The sequence below is a fragment of the Accipiter gentilis genome, chromosome 25 (assembly GCF_929443795.1).
Source record: "Accipiter gentilis chromosome 25, bAccGen1.1, whole genome shotgun sequence".
NCBI classification, from domain to species: domain Eukaryota; kingdom Metazoa; phylum Chordata; class Aves; order Accipitriformes; family Accipitridae; genus Astur; species Astur gentilis.
This window is the reverse complement of record NC_064904.1, coordinates 19,833,671-19,854,868: the sequence shown is the minus strand read 5'-3', so window position 1 is coordinate 19,854,868 and position 21,198 is coordinate 19,833,671. Positions and strand designations below refer to the sequence as shown.

At 47.5% G+C, this 21,198-nt stretch overlaps 1 protein-coding gene across 5 annotated transcripts in view; it reads right to left on the bottom strand.

Annotated features, from left to right (window-relative positions):
- Positions 1 to 21,198, bottom strand: part of FERMT2 (FERM domain containing kindlin 2) — a 50,870-nt gene that overhangs the window by 25,181 nt on the left and 4,491 nt on the right. For all 5 annotated transcript variants that reach the window (XM_049828523.1, XM_049828527.1, XM_049828524.1 and 2 more), the window contains exon 2: positions 6,923 to 7,156. In XM_049828523.1, the coding sequence (XP_049684480.1) occupies positions 6,923 to 7,156 (234 nt within the window). The remainder of the gene's footprint in view (positions 1 to 6,922; positions 7,157 to 21,198) is intronic.

The following is a 21,198-nucleotide window of genomic DNA, read 5'->3' as shown; positions in this document are numbered from 1 at the left end:
CGAGTTTACAGAATTAAGGATCTGACTTATCTTCAACATAAATTCACTGGAGATAAAGTTTTGCAAAACAGTCCAGAGGAAAAAAAAAAAAAAAAAAAAAAGGAAAAAGACTTATATAACTTTTGAAGAGCTTGGAGATAAGTCTGTGGTTGTACCGGATGCTGGGCAGTATCGGATGGTGGAGCAGATCCTCAACCCCTTAGCACAGTTTAGTAGGTTCGTACACCCATCTACATTCAGAACATTTTATTATGGGTTCTTCAGCTGCCTGGTTGCTTAAATATTTATTTGGGTAAAAGCCAAGTTCTCTACTTGCTGCTCCGGGCCATGCAGCTATGTCAGGACATCCCGCAAAGCCTCCCGAGATGCCCAATGAATGCCACGGGCACAGACCAAACTGGGGTTGACCCTGGCAGGGGCTTTGCCAGAACCTTCCCAAATTCACCGTGGAAAACCCAAGCGCCCGTTGATTTACTTTGACTTGCCACCACAGTAGCAATCTGGAAAACCACCCAAAAACTGAAGTCACTGGGTTTTGCAGCGGCGTGACCGCTGCTTGCAAATGCTGTCTGCGCGAGCGGTACCCAGAGCCGAAAATCCAGGAGGGACCCAGGAGGAGGAGGAGGAGGCAGACAGCGGCGATGAAGCCAAGCGTTATTGCGAGGCTAATAAAAAGTACTGTTGGAGAGACAGAGTCAACAAATGCTGAATGTTTGGATGGTTTTTTCCACAAATGGGACGAAATCCCCAGACTCCAGTTAACCGGATGCCTCTCAGAGCAGGATAGCACTTTGAGCCTTGCCCCTGAAGTGTCTGAACTGCAGCTGAAGTCAAATTATACTCAATCAAATTAAGCACCACAAACAAGAGAAAAAAATCCACTTACACCCTCTGCATCAGCCCATAAAGAGCAATCAGAGTAATCTTGAGGAAGGTGGTGGCATTGGGTTTGCCAGCATCTCCTAATGTCTTCAGGATGAAAGTCTATTTAAAGGGTCTCTGTCAACAGCAGAGTAAGGATGAAAAAATTCAGTGACTCACGCAGTGACATACAACCTGATGCTACTCAACAGGCAGAACAGGGACCGGGGTGGGGAGGGGGGAGAAAGAGGAATATTTTTTTCCATTTCAGTCACTTTGCAATTAAATCTCATTATTTCCCTTACAGTCCAGTTTCTGGTGTTCGTCTGGGTCCTACACAACAGCTGCAGCTGAATGTAGGCAAGCAATAAAAGAGGAAAATAGCGAAATGAAGAAGTTGGCAGCAGTACACTTGGGCCTCGCAATTTAAAAGCTGAGTACATTGCAATTTGGCCGACTCTCTAAATGGTAAGATTTCCTTCCACACCCATCCCCTAGACATATTTAGAAATAGCTGCGCTACTGCCAAACCTCTCTACTCGTGGCAGCAAAAAGCAGCAAACCCTTCCTCGGTATTTCACCGGCTCTGTCTCCATGTCAGCTCCAAGCATCTTCATGGTGCTACTGAGCATCCAGAGACTGTATCACGAGATGCTGGTGTGGCCCCCCCAAATACCCCCCAAGATGCTCACATGCATCTACCAGGACTCCATTTCAGCTCTACTATTGTAGGAAAAATGCTACTTTATTTACAAGCGGGGCATGAAGGAAGAAAAAAAGGTTTAAAGAGGTTTGCAGTGGCGAGGAGTAACTCCAGACAGTTTTGCCTCCCGGAGAGCAACCGTGCTGGGGCTGCGGCTCCACGTGCTAACGGGCACGGGCAGAACCCTGGGAACACTGCGCATCTCGGAGTACCAAAGGGTTTCAGTTTTGCAAAAAAAAAAAAAAAAAGCGGCTTTTTATAGAAGTTTTTTTGGCAACTGAGGGCGTGGAAATACTACAAATACTTCAGAAGTCAGAGGACGTTCTGTACTGGAGCGGAGACGATTTATAAAGAAAAAAAAAAAAGGTAGGGTCATATTCAGCGTCTAGACTGCTGGATGGTGTCGCCTTGCTCGGGCTGGGCTTGCATCACGCCGCTCCCAAATGCCACTGTCACCTCGTCTCGGGTTGTGTTTGGTGGCTGGAGGCTGAAGCAAGGAAGACCGGCTATCGCCATCCCATCAGTCATCCAGCCTCCGGTATCTCGTTATTTTGGGGCAGGGAGAGATGAGGAGAAGCAGCCCATCACCTTCGCAGGACTCTCTGCATCCCATCCCTCCTCCCCCAGCCCCACAAGCTCCCCGGGATGGGACCACCCTTACCCTATGCAAGATGGGATCCCAATTTCCCAGCGTCCCTCAACCCCGGGGAGCTGGGGACTGAAACGAGACGGGATGCGGGCACGGAAACTGCCGCTGCTCAACACAGGATGCTCCGCAGACTTCGTTTTCCAAAACAGGTGATTAATTCACACAAAGCTTTTTGAGGATTACGAGGCAAAAGCTGGGTGTGATGCCCTACTAGCCTCTGGGGGGAAAAAAAAAAAAAAAAAGATCTGAAGGGAATTTCTTCATCTTGCACAGCCTAAGGGTGAGTAAAGGAAGGAGTAGTCATGAATTTTGGAGAGCTTCCTCCCAGAGCTGCCTCCTCCCAGCTCCAGCACCACCATCCATCTCCCAGAGCTCCCAGCTCCCACCAGCGTCAACTGGAATGATCCGTGCTCCTCTGCTCAGGCTGGAGGGCAGTGTAGGTCCCAAATCTTCGTAGCCAGAAGAAGAGGAGAAGGATTCAAGCTTTGATGCCATCACAGCATCTCCCCTCGCCCTGCGGCTCCGCAACATACGCTGTTTCCCCACGAGAAGCAGCATCGCCAGGGCAGGAAACGCCGAGGCATGGGAAAAAACCTTCACACTTGCATCTCACTGTTTGCTTTTCCTCTCCCACGTGCCCACACAGCAGCAGCAGATCCTGCCTGGAGTCCCTCACTGCTCCCAGGACACATGGAAAAAAAATTCAGGCAACAGCAGAAGGGGGATGCTACAAGAAAGCAGCTTAAGGGCATGAACAGATGCAAGGCATCCGCTGTCCTGGAATCAAACGAAGCCGTTGTCAAGAAAAGAGGATTTTTCTCCTCGTAGGATGACGGGTTAGCGGGAGCTCTGCAATGCAACTATTGTGGAGGAAAAAAAGGATTTTTCTGCTCATTGTTATGTAGGATGATGGGTTAGCGGGAGCTTTGCCATGCAGCCACATCTCCCGTCTCCCCAGATCCCACTTTCCAACGAGGATATTCCCACCCACGCCAATAAAACATTAATTGCAGCCACACCAAATCGCATTTGTGTATTTGATGGGCTGTCTGCTGGGCAGAAATATCTCCCCAGTGGGACAATAAGAGGGGGGGGGAATGCAGGAGCCCCGCAGGCAGCACCCCATCCCAACCTCCGCCTCCCGCTGCCGGTCAGGCATGTAGCACAAAACCTGTGCCTCTCCAAAAAAAAAAAAAAAAGGAAAAAAAAAAAAAGTGAAGTTTTACTTTCTCTTTCTCTGGTCTTTAATTGCAGATCAAAGCTGGCCCTTCAGGACGGCGTTGCCTGCCAGCAGCTGCTCCCGGGCAGGCTTCCAGGCCACCCTTCGGGCGAGGGCTGCCCATCCCATCCACCACCCTATTCCTCTCCTCCTGCCTGCTCCTGCCTGCTCCCACCGAAGGCAGGGTCAATCCGTGCCGTTAACCCTCCCGATCGCTTGCTGTGGGAATTGAGGGGCTGCTATCCAGCGACTGGGAATGAGACCGTGTTTTTTTCCAGCTTCGCATGACCTCCAAGAAAACGAGGGATGTACGAGCGGCTCCAGCATCTTCCCACAGCCACCTCCGGGCTGCCCCGCGGGAGCTGCGACCCGGCCGGCGGTGAGAGCTGCCCTTTGCAAAAACTTCACTCTGTGCAAGAACAGAGACTTTTCTTTAAAAATCAACCACATGCTGCAATGGGGACACCTCTGGGTACAATTTAAAGGGAATATAAGAAAAGGCACAACCCTAAATAACTCACCCAAGTGTGTTCTTGCTTGCGTATAGAGGGTTTTATAAATGCAACCAGCTAGAGTCCTGGCAACATGAGGAATTACTTAAATTACTCATTAATCATGCCATATGCTAAAATTACTGAAGTGTGTAATTAAATGCTCCAGGGGCAAAGACAGCAAACAGTTATAGCCAAAATATGAGCAACTCACAAGCACAGTTCTGTCAGCTGGACATTGGTCCAAGCCACACTGGACCCTAACTTTAAAAATCAAGGCATTTGCAGAGACAAGAGCTATGCTGTTAGAGCAGGGACTATTTCTTTCCCCTTCTGCTTTGAATTATCTACTCAGTTTTCCTTGGGGAGACAATTAGCATGATTAATACGGGGTATGAGTGCTCTCTGCAGCTAACCTGTGCAGAGATGCTGCGGAGGGCAGGAAAAGTTAATGGAGAAAAATGGGGCAGCATAGGCACTAACCTGGGGGGGAAAAAAAACCAGAGGGAAACAGGCAGGTTGGGAAAGTGTTATCGCACGGTCTGCAAGACCCCAAGAGAGGGCTGTGTTGGAGAAAAAGGAAAATGCAAGCTCCCCAAGCCAGGATGACCCCATCACCCTATAGCCACTCGAATTTTTGGTGGGCACCGAGGTGTGGACAGACATCCCCCACGCCTTCCAGGAATGAAACGCCCTGTGCAAACTCAGCATGACACCCCTGGGATGATTTTGCGTGGTAGAAAGCAGCAGCTCCTCTCACCCGGCAAAGCGCGTGACCTCCCGGCCGAGATTAGCTCCTGCCTCCATCGTCACTGCTCAGCTCCAGGACCCCGCGCTTGAGGACGTCTCTGACCCACGGCACAGCACCAAGGTCACACGCAGAGGACGAAAAGGACAGGCGGTGACCGGGATTTGCATGGAGGGGTTTGGTGTTTGCCCCAAGGAGCTTTCGCATCATATGTATCTATGAAGCAAGACCTCCTTGGGGCAGACACCAAACCATATATATGTGTTCGCATTGGGAAGCTCTTCCCTGGACCACAGAGGCATTTGGACACCTATATTTTTAAAATATATATATATATGTAAATATGAAAGAAAAAAATAGTGGTATTTGGACACATATTTTATATATTAAAAATATATACAATACACACATATATATAAAATATATATGTTAAGATATATTATATATATGAAAATAGTATATATACCTGTATATTATATAGGTGTCCAAATACCTCTGCGGTCCAGTATTCCAGCCCCTCCAGCTCCAGCACTGCCCCTTCCCTGCATCCCAATCCCCTCTTCCCTCAAGACGATGCTGGAGCCGATGGGGCCATCTTCCCCGTAGCTCTGCTGAACATCTGGCCCCCAGTAAACACAAAGACAAGGGCTAAACAAGATTTAATCACTGTATTCGGCCACGTAGTTTCCATCCATTCTCAAACTGCTCAGGCGGGTAAGAGTCACTAAAAGGAGAGTGGAGTTTCCAGCAAAAATCCTGCTTTCACCAAAATCAGGAACATTTATTTCAGTAGTCATGGAAGGAATCATGGAAGGAAAGTCAGAACCACCCTCAACAGATGTGTCGCCCCTGCATGATGCAGAGAGCTCCTACCACAGCTGGGCTGCAGCTATCTGAGCTGCTTTTTCCCCTTCCACATCTTTAAATATTAGCATTATTCTGCTAGTTTGTTCATAAATACACTGAGAGTCCTGGAGTTGAATAAATAGCTGCTTCAGGCCCATGTAAGGTTTTGACTGCTCGGCAGCGTCAGTGAGAGATCTCGTTACGTGATTAACTGTATCAGAATTTCCTGATGTGACTCACTGCTAGAAAGATTCATCAGCAACCAAGATGATGCTTTTGACCTCTCTGTCTAGCATTAAAAATGGCAATAGGAGGCAGGGGGAAGCAAAATCAACTGGGAAATAATGCTGGCTAAGCCTTTTCTATTTTAAGGAGAAATTGCCCAATATTCGTGTTTAAAAAAAAAAAAAAAAAAACAGGAAAGAAAGAGCAAAAAAATTCATAATCAGCTATATATACCGACCTAACCACAGATGCGCCGGAGGCCACGCCATAACACCACACGTATGGCTGAGCTCTTTCTGCCTCACGAAATAACTGGGTCAGCCAAGAGAAACCCTAGCTGCTTTTTGAGACCAGAAATAGATTTACTATGGCCGAGGTCGGGTTGCAGGCTCCTTTTGGAGGGGAGCAAGCAGGAAGGACACCGGTACAGAGCCATGCCGAGAGCTTATTTGAGTTCCTTGGAGCAAAGTTACTGTGTCCTGGGTTTTTTTGTGGGGGGAGAGAGAAGCACCGGCTTCTGGGATAAGAAATTTGTGAAGATGGGTAAAAAGTGATGCACAAAAGCAGCAGCCCGGGACAAGTCCTGCATACCTAGTAGGAAATGATCCATCCTTTCTTCTAGGGCTTCTTCTCAACAAGAGAAAGGATCGCGAGAGGAGTTGGGGAGGAGAGAGGGAGACTTAGTTCCTTCCCTCCACCAGACAGTTTTACAGTGAAGCATCATCACTTAATCTCTAATATGATTTTCCACTGGAAGAGAACCCACGGATCTGGCAGGTTTCCTGTTTCAGGGTTTGTTTTTCATCTAGCACATAAATTTGCAAAAAAAAAATTACGACCCAACACCAGCAGCTTTAACATAAAGCAGGGCTGCTACCGCCTCGCCTAAGACAAAACTGAGAACAGCTTCGCTACGAAACAGATTTCAGCACAGAAAATACATTTCTTCTTATGTTTCGGTCCCATTATTTAAGTATTTGCACAAAAAAAGGTTAGATTTGCAAGGGAAAAAGAGCGGACGTCCAGGCTGCTTGATGCCCAAGTGACTGTTGGGTGTTTGAAGCCAGAAAATACCAGTGATTTAGTAAATTTATGAGACCAGCACATGCACCAAAGGAGAGGCGGGAGCCAAACCAAACAACAACCTCCCCACCGGCAGCTTTCGGCACTCACTACTTACTGAACGTTTTGCAGATGTCAGAAACCGCCTTGAAGACCCTGTCCGAGAAGTTGACTTTCACCTTGACGTACTTCATGTTGGGCAGCTGAAGGCGAAGCAGCTTGTGCTGAGGTGTGAACTGGAGCTTGGCATCAGCCTGTATCCCGTATTTGTCCAACGTCCAGTGCGTTTTAAGGAGCCAAGTTTTCTTCTTTTCCCACCACAGCGCATGATCCGACCAGTCTTTCTTGACATCTGGAACAAAGAAACCATTTTACCAGTTAAAACCGGGACCAGAATTAGCCTTCAATAGACAAGAGCAGAAGTTTAAATGCATTTCACTGAGAAGCGACTATTGATCCAAAACCGCTGACAGCCCTTTTCAGATACAAATAATTGCTTGTACTCAATAGCATCTAGAAGCCACCGCAGAGATAAAAGTAGGAAAGAACCCAAGAAGAACAAGGATGAGACACAACGTGTCCGTGGATCGCTCAGCCCGACAGCAATGCCAAGCGTGAAGCCAAGGGGGTCATGAATGACCCGACACCTTTCCCCAGGAGAGATTTTGCACAGCTTTTTAGGTTAACTATCAATTCTTGGGTTTCCCCATCCCCACCATGTAGGACATCTGCATCTACCCAAAGGTGAGTCAAGCCACCTCGGCACACACGGGAAGCAGAACTAGAAGGAGGTTTGCAAGAAGAATTAAATAGAAATACTGTGTCTTCTCCAGGTCTTTCTACAAACAAAACTGGAAAATTCCCAAATGAAACTAAAAGTTACTTCCCAAAGGAACAACAGTGCAAAACCCAACAGCCACGTCTCCTTCCAGCAGGGATGCAACCATGGGGTCTTTGAAAGTCACGTCCCAGTTGGGCAGCATTTGGGGAACCAAAGCACGGTGATAACTCCAAAAGACAGCCACTGTGCAATATGTCCCCTAACACCTGGAATATTTTTTCCTAACACCTCCCCTGCTCTCCCCGCAGCCCCCTGCCGTTCCTGCAGAGCATCTCCCAGTCCGACAACCACCGGCCAGCGTTAAGGGTGCAATGTCCCCCCCACCATGCAGGAGAAAGGAAAGGAGAGGAGGGGGGTATGATCCAAGCACTGCAGCTGCATTTTGCAAAGCTCTGCTTAGCTGAAACCCTCCATCTACAAAAATACTGACCGGGGGCGGGGGGGGGGTGGTGTCAGCATCAACGGTGACAGCCAAAGCTCTCATTTCAAAGGAAAAACCAAATGTTTCCGCAGGATGTCATCTGGGCAAGCACGCGAGAACCTCAAGAGGCTGCAGGACAAGTTACAGGGACACTTCTGCACTCGATATTGCAAATGATAGAGTTACCCATAAATTTTGAGCTTACGGACTTTGTATGAGGATTATTTTAATTTTCCTAAGAAAAAAGAAGCTTAAAAGCAAAGCACTTTCCAGGTTAAAGCACCACTAATATAATAATTCAGTTTTCAGCTCCAGATCCTCCTGTGATCCTGGATTCCCAACATGAACCATCAGTTTAAACCAAATTAAAACTGCCAGCTGACATTTATCGCAATAGGTCCTTCCTCCATCCTTCGGCAGCGATGCTCACGCATTGCAGGGCACCAGCTAGAAAGCCGGAGGCAAACCCAGGAGACGCACCAGCAAACAGCCTGAAGGTACCAAGGAACACACTCCGGGACAGACATCAGGAAGACTAACCCTACGAGCCGCATCTGAATTTAATCAAAATGAGAACAGCTTGACAAACAAACTTTCTTCTGTCCCTATCTGAAAATGGGATCTCAATCTCAGGGTTACTGAGAAAAGCCAGCAGAAGCTTTTATTCCTTTGAACTCCTGGTCTAACGGCATCATCATGCAGCCAGAAAGTGGAAATGTTCAGCTAGACTTTTCAACAGCTTTGTACAATCAAATTAAACAAAACCAAATATAGAAAAGCATGCAAACTTGCACAAGCCTTGGCTACTCTCAAAAAAATCTGAGAAATCATTACAATGGACTCTGGTAATGAAGTCCAACTTCTGCCCTACTGAAAGCTGAACAAATTGGCACTGCAAGTCTGGGAGGGAGGTAAAAAAAAAAAGGCATTTTGAATCACTAAGAGAAGGGGATTTGGGTTTACGCTGCAGATTAACCTTTCAGGCCATGGCACGAATATGCACAGCATCGTCTTGCGGCCTGAGAGTAATTAACACTTTGAATTAACAGTGAGATGTTGGCTATGGCCAAAAAGGTAAAGGTTTGTGGCTGCCCCACAGGGTAGTTATATATAAAAGAGCTTGGCAAATGTTTAGCAGCTGACTTGCGATGTTGAGTTTAACACTAACATGTTGACAAGAAACCTTCAGTGCTTTGCAAGGCAGCGGGTGCGACGCAGGGCTTGGAGCAACCCTTGCACACCGGGGAATGCCAACCACCTGGTTAAATCTGATCAAAGGTTTATAAATCTTCACCAGGGTCCCAACTCACGAGTTACTGATTTGTCGGGGTTACAGCTTTACGACAAGGCTTATTATTTCGGCTCAGTCTTTTCCTATTTCCTACTGTCGGTCGCAGAACCGGCCATTTCATATTTATCAGAGCCCTGGTAGGTCTCCAAGCCCTGCAAACTCATTTTAGAGATCCCAGACCTCGAATTCAAAAGGTTACTGCAGGTCCAAAACCACACTGCAAATCTTAGCGGAGCCGTTTGCAGATCCAGAAGCTCCTCCGAGCTGTTAAATGCTCCTTGCACATCCCTCAGCTGCCATTTCCAGCCATGAAGGGTACCAGCCTTACGGCAGTGCTGTCACATAAAGAAGCAGAAATGGTCAGAGCCGGCAAGTGTTCATCAGCATCTCAAAGCAAACAGGAAAAGAAACAGGCTTGTTCAGTGGGATGGGAAAATCCACCCGTATTAGTCTAAATCAGGCTGATTCCTGTGTATGGCACGGCGGGAACGCCAGAGCCACCAGGACTTTGGTGTCCTCAGTGCAATAAAAAAGCATCCTCCCACCATAGTCGTCTCGGGCAAAGGAGAGCACAGAGGGATCCCTGGAAATGAGCTGCACATATCTGCTAGGGTCAGAGCAAATCCTTGCCACCGATGCTCCTCTTCCAGGCAAGGAACCTGCCAGGTGAAAGCTGCGGAGATGTGGAGACCAGAGCTGTCAGCATCAGCTGGAGCACGGGTTGGGGACAGGGAGCTCCGGGAGCCCAAATCCAGCAGCAGCACCCACGGGAAAGGGAAGCACGGCGCTTCCTTCCCGGCACCAAAAATAATCCCCGCTCCCCGCTTCCTCCACCTCCCCGCACAGCCTGAACCAAAACCTCAGTGGCTGGGAGCCCGGCAGGGCTGGGGCACCCGGCTGTGGGTTTTTTTTGAGGAAAATCCTGGTTTTGCATTTGCCTCCCAAACCCGTGCCAAGAGGCAGAGAGGTGGCACGGGTGATGCTGAGGACATTTTGTACAGCAAAACCCACGGAGCGAGCGTGCTGTTCACCTTGAAAAGCTGTTCAGACGGTCCTACAAATGCAAGAGGCGTCTTAAATCACCCAGATGGCTGCAGAGACCTCTGCGAGGACAGAACATTATGAGACGAGGTGAAGGGCTGCTCAATAAAGTGTTTTAATCCTTAAACATCCTTAGCTTTCAATTCACGCCGGTGCCTGACCGCAGTCACCTCACACCAGCTTGTCCAGCGTAATTACAATTGCAGATTTTTATTCCCACAGCTACCACTAAATTCACATCTAGAATTCAAGTAGCAGAAAGGAAGTCTTAACTGAGATGCATATAAAGCGTATTTTAGTTCTGGGCTTGCTATGGCACAGATACACACATACACAATTACCATTTATGCAACAAACCTGAATTTTGGTGAAGTGCAAAGCAGATCGAGGCAGTCCCATCCATTCTGCCTGACGGCCCATTTATCCCAGGAGCCGGCTGCTCCAAATGCTTTCCCTCTGCCGATCCGTGGATTTTAAAAGTCCCTTTTCTGCTCTGCTTCTGCAGCAGCTGTTGAACCTCCTTTCTTCAGAAGCATTACTTGGCAGGCTCTCTGTGCGAGCTTATGACTTACTAGCAATAGTATACAAGTCTCCGGCGTTACATAAACACTGTATTTGCCTTGTTATTTCGGGATATCCCCTATTGCAGATGGGCTCTCCTTCCGTGCACCGCTCAGGACAATGGAGCCCTGATACGACCAAATAAACCTCTTTTTTCCCCCACCCCAACCCCAGCACACGGCTAAACCCTACTAGATGGATATTTGGAGAGCAGGCAACTCCAGCAGTGGTGGTCTCCACCTCTGGGAAAGGCTCCTGCGGGGTAGCACCAGATCCCCTTTCACACACACATCCCTGATTCAATCCATCAGACAGCAAAGAGCCTACAAACTCCTCCATCACCTTAACATTGGAGGAAGATTATTAAAAAGCTCCTGCATAAGCTTGAGTAGATATGCAGGGAACTTCTGCAAGCCTGTCTGGTTTGCATCGTCATTTTTGGTTTGATTTTTGGAAACAAAGATTTGCAGCTGAAGCTGGTTTCCCTGCGATACTCTTCACCTTAGGAGGGGCAGCAGATGCAGCCAAAGCAGAGGTTTCAGTTCATTTCTTAATTATAAGTCACGGCTTTTAGAGCAACAGATTCAAGTCTTCAGCCCTCCCGGGGGAGCAATATGGAAGGATCATCCTCCTCTGGTGCAAAACACAGCAGAACCAAAGCCCATCCATCCCACTGGTTGTTTTTCCATAGGAGCAGAATTAGCACAGCAGCCCTCCCCCATCCTGGCTCTTCCCCAGTGGTGAATGTGCACCAGGGGTGCCTTTAATGATGATTATTCTTGCTCTGGTCTAGTCACGCTCGGGAAGTTGAGGAAGCAAAATGCCTTTCCATTACCCACACAATACCTCAAATTGCTCCATATATATATAAAAATATATTATGCATATAAACACACATATATACACACTTACATCATATATATACATATATATAAAATATATGCATATATAAAATATATATAGACATACATGTGTCATATATACACACATGTTTATACACACACACACATATATATAAATGCTATACATAAAAGATACAGTGCAAGGATTGAAACCAACTCACAGGCCAAGCGTTTCCTCTTGCAAAAAGTGATTTTTGTACTTGGTAATCTACTGAGAAAAAAAACCCCAATTTCCCAGCTTTTCAATGAGTTTGGTGCAGATGGGCCGAAATCGTTCAAGGGTTTTTATAAGGATGGAAGGAAAAAAAAGTGGGTTGCATTTCTTTTTTTTTTTTTAAAGTAATATGCAATAGACACTTTACTGAAAAAAATAGATGGGGACAGCATGTTTAAAACGCTGACTGCAGGCAGCTTGAGAGGCAGTTGGGAGATTAAAATACCTTTAAACTCAAATACCTGCTGATAACACATTAATCCAGGGCTTGCAAGCCCCAAGGAGGGGCCAGGGGCTCTCCAAGCCAGAGGCTGGGTGTTGGCTGGTTCCACACCCCTTCTTGAGAAGCCAGGGAGAAGAAAAACTCCTTCAAAGGAAAAGAGACCTCCAGCAATAAATAGCTGGGGAGTGCCCTGTGTGTCCTGGGCCAGCTTGCTGGGAAGGGATGCACCCTCTCCTCCGCCCTCCTGTCCCACCGGGATGCAGCGCATGGCCACCGTGCATGGAAAGCAAGGCAGAAGTATTTAAAAACTTGAAAAGGAGGGCAACAAGGAAAAAAAGAGGAGAGGAAAAATAAAAAAACACCACCAAAAATCCTTGCACATAACCTCGTGTGGTTGCTTTGGTAGGTTTTCCATTTCCACGTACTATCAAGCTGTACGTGTCAATGAGGTCTGAAGGTGTATCTTCACATCACTAAAAAAAATCAGAGAATTTTGCAAATGTTCCCAAAACTTTCAGAAGTACCAAAAACCATCTAATCGGTGCATGGAGCAGGACAGAGGCGCTGGGGAAGGGCAAGAATAAAAAAGCGTTTTACAGCCAAGAATGCTGCTGAAGGTTCCGCTCCAGCCAGCGCCTGCTCTCGTGGTCATTAATATTATTTACTTTTCAGAAACTACTGATACAACCATTAAACACTGCTGCGTTTCCTTCCCCCACCTGCAGACGCTGGTGCAGGGATCAGCTTCTGCATCTCAGATCGGATCCAGACCCACGCGGTTTGCTGGGGACGGCCGCAAGATCATCGCTTGCTTTTGAAAGATCCTCCCAGTCAGTGCAGGGATTGGGATTTCATGAGACAGATGTGCCCAGGCTGCTCTGTGACCCTACAATACCAGTGAGCTGATCAGCTCATTTTGGGCTAATATTGTTGCAGTCAAATTAAGGCAAAAAAAAAAAGCCAGATTTTTTTAAATATATATATTTATACTTATATATACAAGTATAAATAAACACACACCTATGTGTGTGTTTACATATTTATATTTTATGGGTGTATATATGTATATACACACATAGACGTAAATCTATATAGCTGACCACATTGCTCCCTGTGGGGAGGGATGGGACATAGCCTCCTCTCTGCTTGCACCAATCTCTTTAAACCCAGATTCCTTTAAGCATGCCAAAGCCACTCCTTCTAGGACAATTATGGAAAAAAAATTTTAAAACAGAGCTGTTTTCATTTATTTTGAGTCCAAGAGAAATGCTGATGTGTTTTGCTGTGCAACACGGTCGCTGTCTTAGGGCAGAATCTATATTTTAGTGCAGATTTAAGTCTTTTGGGGTTTGGTACGCACTGGAGTAGACTCCCCTCCACCCCCTAACGGGGATTTAATTGCAGAGCAAAGTTCAAAATGGAGCAAAAGTCCTTCCAGCCTCTGGTCACACTTGAAAAATTATACTTTGAAACACAGAGATAAACATCCTATAAAATTATTATCAGACCGCTGTAATAAAGCTGTAGCCATGGCAATCTGATGCTCTTGGTACTAATGAGACTTAATAGGGGGTTTTAATCGCATGCCCCATATGTATTTGACACATGCTGTGAAAAATATAGTGTACAGCAGCCAATCTGCAGCAAGCACCTGTGGAAGGGATTTTACCCACTGGAGAATGCAAAGTAGTACCTCGAATTCTCCCCTATTTCCCAGTTCTCCCCTATTTACCACCAAGGGCAACTATAACCACTACTTTGTTTTCAGGCGAATGTTCAGGAGAACATCTACACACACCCACAGAGGTGTCCAAAACAGGGTGGACCTGTGCTGGAATTTAAATCTAAAAAGAACATTTCTTGCATGAAAAATAGTTTGACTTGTTCAAAAAAAAAAAAAAAAAAAAAAAAGGCAGACAAAAGCAGCCTTGTTCCCAATGCTGTGATTCCTGTGAGCACAACTGAGCGCAGGAGACCTCCCTCTTGTCCCAGCGTGCCAGGGGACACGCATGGTTCACCGCTGCGAAATCCTGACGTCAAAGCACGCCATGTAGTCGCAGAGAGCTATTCAAGAGCAATGCAAAAAAGGAGGAGAAAAAAAAAACCACCCAAAACCCATGGGGGACACTGAGCACATCAGGACACAATGCTGAATGCAGATGTGCAATGTGTCCTTGCTCAGAAAAATTATGGAGTGTCTTCTGCTAATGAGGGAACGTGCTGCTGTACTGCTGGAAGAAGAAGTGTCCTTTTATGAGGTTTGTAAGTGAGGTTTACAAGGGCAAGCCCACGTCTCGACAGGGCAGGGATGAGAACTGAAGGACCGAAGAGGTGACAAAAAAATGCAGCGGTCAATCTTTTTTTTTTTTTTTTGCTCGAAACCACCACCCTCCCCTGAAGAACCCACCACCTACACAGCCCAGCAATGAGGCACGGCCCCTGTGAAATTTTACCGCTTGGTTTCTAAATCACTAGTTTTGTTTTATAATCCACGTGCGGAGCAGGGACATTCTACAAGCCCACACCATCAATAAGCATCTCTGCAAAAGCACGAGGCTGATACACCGAACCCAAATGCCCCCTGAAACGCTGCTCCTGGCAGCGCAGGGCTTTGCTCCTCCACGCTTGATCCGCTCGATCCGTGGGATGCTGAGCTTTCTGCATCTCTGCCGGAGCCAGGTCCGCACGCAGGCTTCAGGGGGAAGAGCAAATCCCGACAAGCCTGAAAGTTACTTTTTTTCTAAAGTAAACTCTAGGAAGGAAGCTCTTTTCAGTGTTAATAGGATTACTCAACTAGCACTTGGAAATTTAATTCATTAAGATGCCACAGCAGTATCTAGTACTTACACTGCTAGTACTGAAACACAAATACTCCTCCTCCTCCTAGGGCTGAAATGATTTATCTCAGTGCCGGCCACACTGACAAGCACCTTTGCCCTGAACAGATGCCACTCACCTGCAGAAAGAACAGCAAAACCCCCTTTAAATTTGCTTTACACCTCTGATGCTATCCCACAAATGCAAGAGGCACAGGCAATCTGTACCACAAGCTGTGAACCAAGCATATGGTGTTTGCCCTAGAGGTACCTACATACATTTATTATGGTTTTATGCATAAGTTTATTATACATATATATATATAAAATAAAATCTGTTTTATTTCTCAGCGTCTATTGCATCTGGAGGTCTATGGGTTTCTCTGAGCTGCTCCCCTGTGAAGTACAGCCATACCCAACCCTGTTTAAACCCCTGAGCAGGGAAAACAGTTTTGCAGCCACACTGAACCCAGCTGAAACGTCAGGAAACTCTCTGGAGGGGCCAAAAGCCAGGGCCACCTTGGCTCCCCAACACCCCCATGCTAATAAGCACCGATCAGCTCAGGAAGGTCTTTTTTGCAAATGCAGTGCAGACTTGCTTTAAATCCTTGCATCAGCACCCCGGAGCAATTTGGCTTGCTCATTTTTCTATGGGAGGGAATAAAGGAAAGCAAGGGTGGATGTTTTTATTTTTTACTTTATTTTATTTAAAACAGGTTCTTTACAACCGGTTTTTGCTGAGTGTTTCCCCTCAGTCATCAAGCACCCCTCCAGAGGAGGCTTTCACTGGCTGCTCCCTGCCTCCCATGGAATCACAAGAAATGGCAGAAAACTCAATTAAGGACTGCGGTTTCCATGATTCATCCAGCACAAAATAGGAAGCATCGGACAGAAACACAGCAGCAGAGGAAGGAAGGAAGGAAGGAAGGAAAACCACTTCTCCAGGGAGCACTCAACTGCCTTGACTACCAGCCCCGGTGCTCCCTCACCCTCCAGCCCAGTATCACACTTCCCTTCCCTCACCAAAAAGACAAAGTGCCCCAGGGTGACGGTTCCAGCAGCCTGCAATCCTGACTCATCCCCAATGAACATGCAAGGCAAAAAAGAGCCGGTCCCTGCCAAAAAGACATCATACCTGATAACGGAGCCAGAGGACGTTCGGCGGGATGGATGTGTACGGCGGATAAAGGAGGACCGAACAGGCAACCCTGAATTCCCAACCTCTCACCTGAAGCTTCAGTCTCACCAGGCAATTCCCCAAGCGTGCCTTAACGACGGTTATTCTCCGATAAAAGCTTAAACCCCTGGAAAGCGAGGTCTGTAACTGTCGCGATGCCTCGGGCAGCCTCATCCCACACCAAACCTGTGAGCTGGTGGTGGTCCCTCTCTTGCAGACCGGGTGGGATCCTGGTCTGCAGGAGAAAGACACCAAACCTTCCAGGTTTCACCCCAAGTGCATCCTTCTGGGCAGAGGATAAAGGAAGGGAGCCTCGTCCCTCCCCGGCAGTGACAGCAGCCAAAAGTCCCCCGCGTGCCACCAGCCGTCCCTTGCACATTTTTTGTGATGACCTCCTGGGGCAAAGCAAGATTTGGGGTGAAGTTCGTCTCTGCTCTAGCTCCTTTGCAGAGCCATGGGGAGATGCCATGGGGAGGGGATGAAACCCCACCATTTTTCTTATTTATTTCTGCATCAGTTAGGCCAAGCTCATTGATGCACGCAACACACTTTTAAAAGGCTTTAAGACCTTTAACGTTGAGCTTGGATCCACCTCACCCATCAGGCAACCAAGCTCAGGCACAAAAGCTGTAGAGCAGGACATGGGGGGTGGCAGCAAGGACAATTTCTGCTGCAGACAGCTCTCAAACAGGACGTCGTGTCAAGCAAAGCCCTGTGTATTATCAGCAAGGAAGAGAAGCTCAGCAAGACAGCGATATAGCTCCTTCCAGGCAATTTCATAAAATGCAGACTTTCTAATTGAATTTGGAGTTTCGACAATTAACCCTTCCAAAAGTACATATGCCTGCAGGGAGGAGGGGAAAAAAACCAGAAAACAGCCACCAAACATGTATAATCAGCTGGTAAGACATTTAAAATCTAGTAATTGGCAAGATGAATTTTTGGTTGCTGTCTAGTTGCTTTGCAAGCTAAAAAGTACCTGAAATTATAAAGGGGAAGGTTTATGCAACTGCCGGTGTGTCTGTTTGCTTATGCGCACCCCCTCCCAACACTGTTCTCAACCTGTTGTCCAAATTGAGTCACGTTTTACTACCCAAAACTGGAAGTCTCCAAGATCCCACCTGGTCTGCAAGAGTGACGCGAGTGCAGCTCCCCACGCCGGCTTCCCCGTGCGCCTTACGTCATATCGAAACCTGACGGAGCTGGAAGAGGAAACTACTGATTTGGGCTGGGTGGGAGCAGCAAACCCAACAATTTCCTGTCTGTGGTACAACAAACCCAGGCTCTGGTATTCGCGGGAACGCCGCCGCCGCCTCCTGCCCCGCTCTCTTCCCCCTCCGACCAGGATCTGTGTCATCAGCCGGGCTCTTTCAAGCCAAAGCAGATGGCTCACAGTGAAAGGATTAAAAAAAAAAACCCAAAAAACTAAACAAAAATAAAATTTAAAAATTCAGGTTTTGTAGGGGGGGCCTCCAAAGAGTCATCGTCACTCTGGGTAGACATATTAATTGCCCTGACCGCAGCTTGGAGCTGCCTGCGCATGGTTTTTACCTACCCCCCACCCCAAATTCCTCTGGTCATTGGCAGTTCAGATGAATATTCCACTTAGGCTAACAAAGAGAACATTATTTGAGCCATGATCCTGCAATTTGGCGTGAGCCTGCGTAGAAGCTTCCTGGAGTCAAAAGCTGGATGTAAAGTAAAGAGCCAGCCCTGCACGGATCAATGTGCATGGCCGGAGAGTGTCTGTGTTAATAGGCACTTGCATATTCTCACTTAAATGTCATGAAAAATGTGTTATTCAGAGGACAAGGATTCAGCACAGGTCACTAGCAAAGATATTAATCAAGTGGCAATATGTAAATGTGGGGTGCATTAGCAGCTCCGTTGGTCTCCTTGAAGATGCTGCAGAAGCGGGAGCATCTGTGCCTGGAGCATCTCTGCTGGGCAGCAGCCAGCAGCCTCCAGGGTACCACTTTTGCCTCAAAATGCCCCAAAACCCTGCCTGTTTCTGGAGCAGGAGGACTTTTGTGCTCAGCAGCATGCCAGATTCCCCCCACCCAGCCTCTGTGCTCACCATCCCACCTCCCGCTGGTTGGGCAAGTTTTGCTGTTTAAAAGCCTGGGATGAGGTTTCCGAGGGAAATCTGGAGCGGGGTCAGTGCGGAACGTCGGAGGACTCCTGCTTGCCCAAACCACAGCAGCCCGAGCTGCCCTGGGCAGCAAACACCGCCACCATTTATCACGTTATTTGAGACAACCACTCACCACCCCGCCTCAAAGGGAATACAAACAGCTTCTCGCGAGCCTCCCGGCGTATTAAATGGCACTCAGAGCCCTCTCGTGAACGCCACGCACTTGAAAAGCAATACTGAAGAGTGACCGAGCGCTGATTTTGAAGCAAAACATCCTTCTCGTCTCGACCGACGACTGATGGCCAGACGAGTATCTGCAGATCTTACAAATGAAGATGCTGGGCTGTCATCCTGGCGGCATGGAAATGCCCCGACTGTACTCCAGGCACCAAGCACTGATGCTCAGATAAGTATTTTTGGAAAGTGTGGCTACAATAAAACCCCTTCCTTTATTTCTCTTTAGCCTCCAACCATTTTTCTTGCCTCCTCTAACAGCAAAGCACACCTGGTCACCTAGTGAGCCCCTACCCAAGTCTCCTTGGAGAAGTCCAAAGCAAAAGGAGCAAGTCACCTGCAAGACAGCACTGCAGACTCATCCTGCCTTGTGTTTGCAACAGAAATGGGCTGGGGCAAGGACTCTGCATTTCTCTTACACAAGCTGTTTCAGAGTTCATTCCAGTTTCAAGGCAAAGTATTTCCCCAGCAAGTCTCATGACGACTCGGAGCATTTATAAGCACTGCAAAACCTCAAACGCAAACCTGGGGAAATCAATGACGCTGCACTTTCTTGGTGTTTTATTCATAACCCTTTAAGGGGTCCATTAAGAAAAAGAGACTTTACAGGGCGAACACTAATACTTTCAATAGATCTTGCAAAGAGCGCAGCTGAAGTCATTGGCAAGGAAACATGGGCAGAGTCCATCTGATGGTGAACAGAGCCCCTGGGGTGAATCCCAGACACATCTGCAGGCTAAAACCAGCAAAAGAAAGAGCTTGATGTGCTACAATGTGCTATGTCACCTAAAACAAAACACTTTTTGCATGTGACAACTCCTGCGCCAGTCCTCAGGTGACATCCTACCTCCTCCCAAGTGATAAAGAGGAGATAGTGGAGGAGCTGACAAGGGGAACAATGGCATTTAAACCACTTGCCCAAACCCTTATCAGAAGAAGTGATTCACAAAAAAACCCAAGGCCTTAGAAGATGTCATCACTGCCTGCCGTTATCAGCCACTCTCCATGGAGGGCAGGGGGCTTGCTTTGACGTTTATCCCCCGGCGCAGCCTGCGCATCCATCCTGGCTCAATAAAATGGGGATGCCACCACGCCACGGGGCAGCACCTCCAGCCATCCTCCTGCCTTGGCTGGGCGATGCAGCAAGCGTTAATGACTTTTGGTCTAGAAGGACTGCTGTAATTCCAAACCCAGCTGGTTTTTGGTGGGTTTTTTCATTCACTTATCTCTTTTCTTCAGGTACAAACCCCTAAAGGTGCTCAGTCCTCCCCCGGTGCTCCCAGTGAGCCCCTGCAGCTGGAGCCGGCTGCCACACTCATACTGCCTGTCAAAGACACCTAGAGAGAAATCTGCATTTCCATTGCAAAACTTCTACCCATGGACTTTCTGAATCTGCTTGCTGCACATTTAGGTCATCTGTCTTATCCTCTGCCAGCCACCATTTGTCCCCCTTCCCTGTTTCTGTCAGCTCTTCTTTTACTCCCACTACCGTACAGAGCATTCCCCAAACACAATCCTGTGTTTAACATATATCCCACAAAGCTCCTCCCAAGTGTATCTCAAAAAAGCATGGGGTTTTTTTCTTGCATGTGTTTAAAACAGCCTTAAGTTGACAACAATAACTTGCGTTCACTTCCTTCCTTCCTCTGCTCCCAGTGATTTTAAGCCTCATTTTTTTTGTTTGTAAGTCAATAGTGGCAAAATTCCTAAAAAACCCTGGGTGAGCACCAGGAGTTTCCAGTACAGACCCCAACCCGCACAGACCATCTAACTACTACTGCTCTTAAAACCTCAGCAGTTTTTTGCCTATTTTTCAGAGATGACTGCCAAGCACACGGCACGGCTCAATTAACAAAGTGGCTTAATCCAGTGCGGTGATAAATAACAGGGGAGCGAACAGGTCATTGCAATTCACTTGAGTAACCAGAATCCCTATCTGCTGCTTGGGTTTCTTCCAATCCCCGCCTGCATTAGTGACAGATTTTAATTGCCTATTCCCAAATAGTCTGACCACAACCACTCTGTGCAGGCAAGGACCGAGTCGACAAGATTTACTGATACCTGCAGCCTTGCAATTAGGGACAAGAAACCTTCTGGCGTTCCTGCTCTGAGCATGGTACCCCAACACGTGTCCCCCGTGCACCCCAGCCCTCTCCAAAGCAAAGGGCTATTTATTGCGATCATTTTCTCCTACAGACATCAGAAAATACTAATGTAAATCTAGATTTTCCCTTTCCCAAGCTCTCCTTGCTGCTGGGAGGAGGGAAGGCTTTTTCCCCCTGCTCACTAATGGTTGAAGAGCTTCTACCAGCATCCTACAATGAGAGCAGGACCGCTCTGCTGCAAATTCACAGCGATGCCCTAAACTTCACTGAAACTCCATGCAGGCCACAGAAATCTGCTTTTCCTGCCCTCTGGCAGCACGAAGAAGTCTACAGGAGGTTTGTCCCAAAGGATGGAGCCAGCAAACCCCTGCCCAAGGCACAGCCCCCCCTTCCTTCCTCCCCCCACGATACGCAAGCGGAGCAGTCCATAGGGG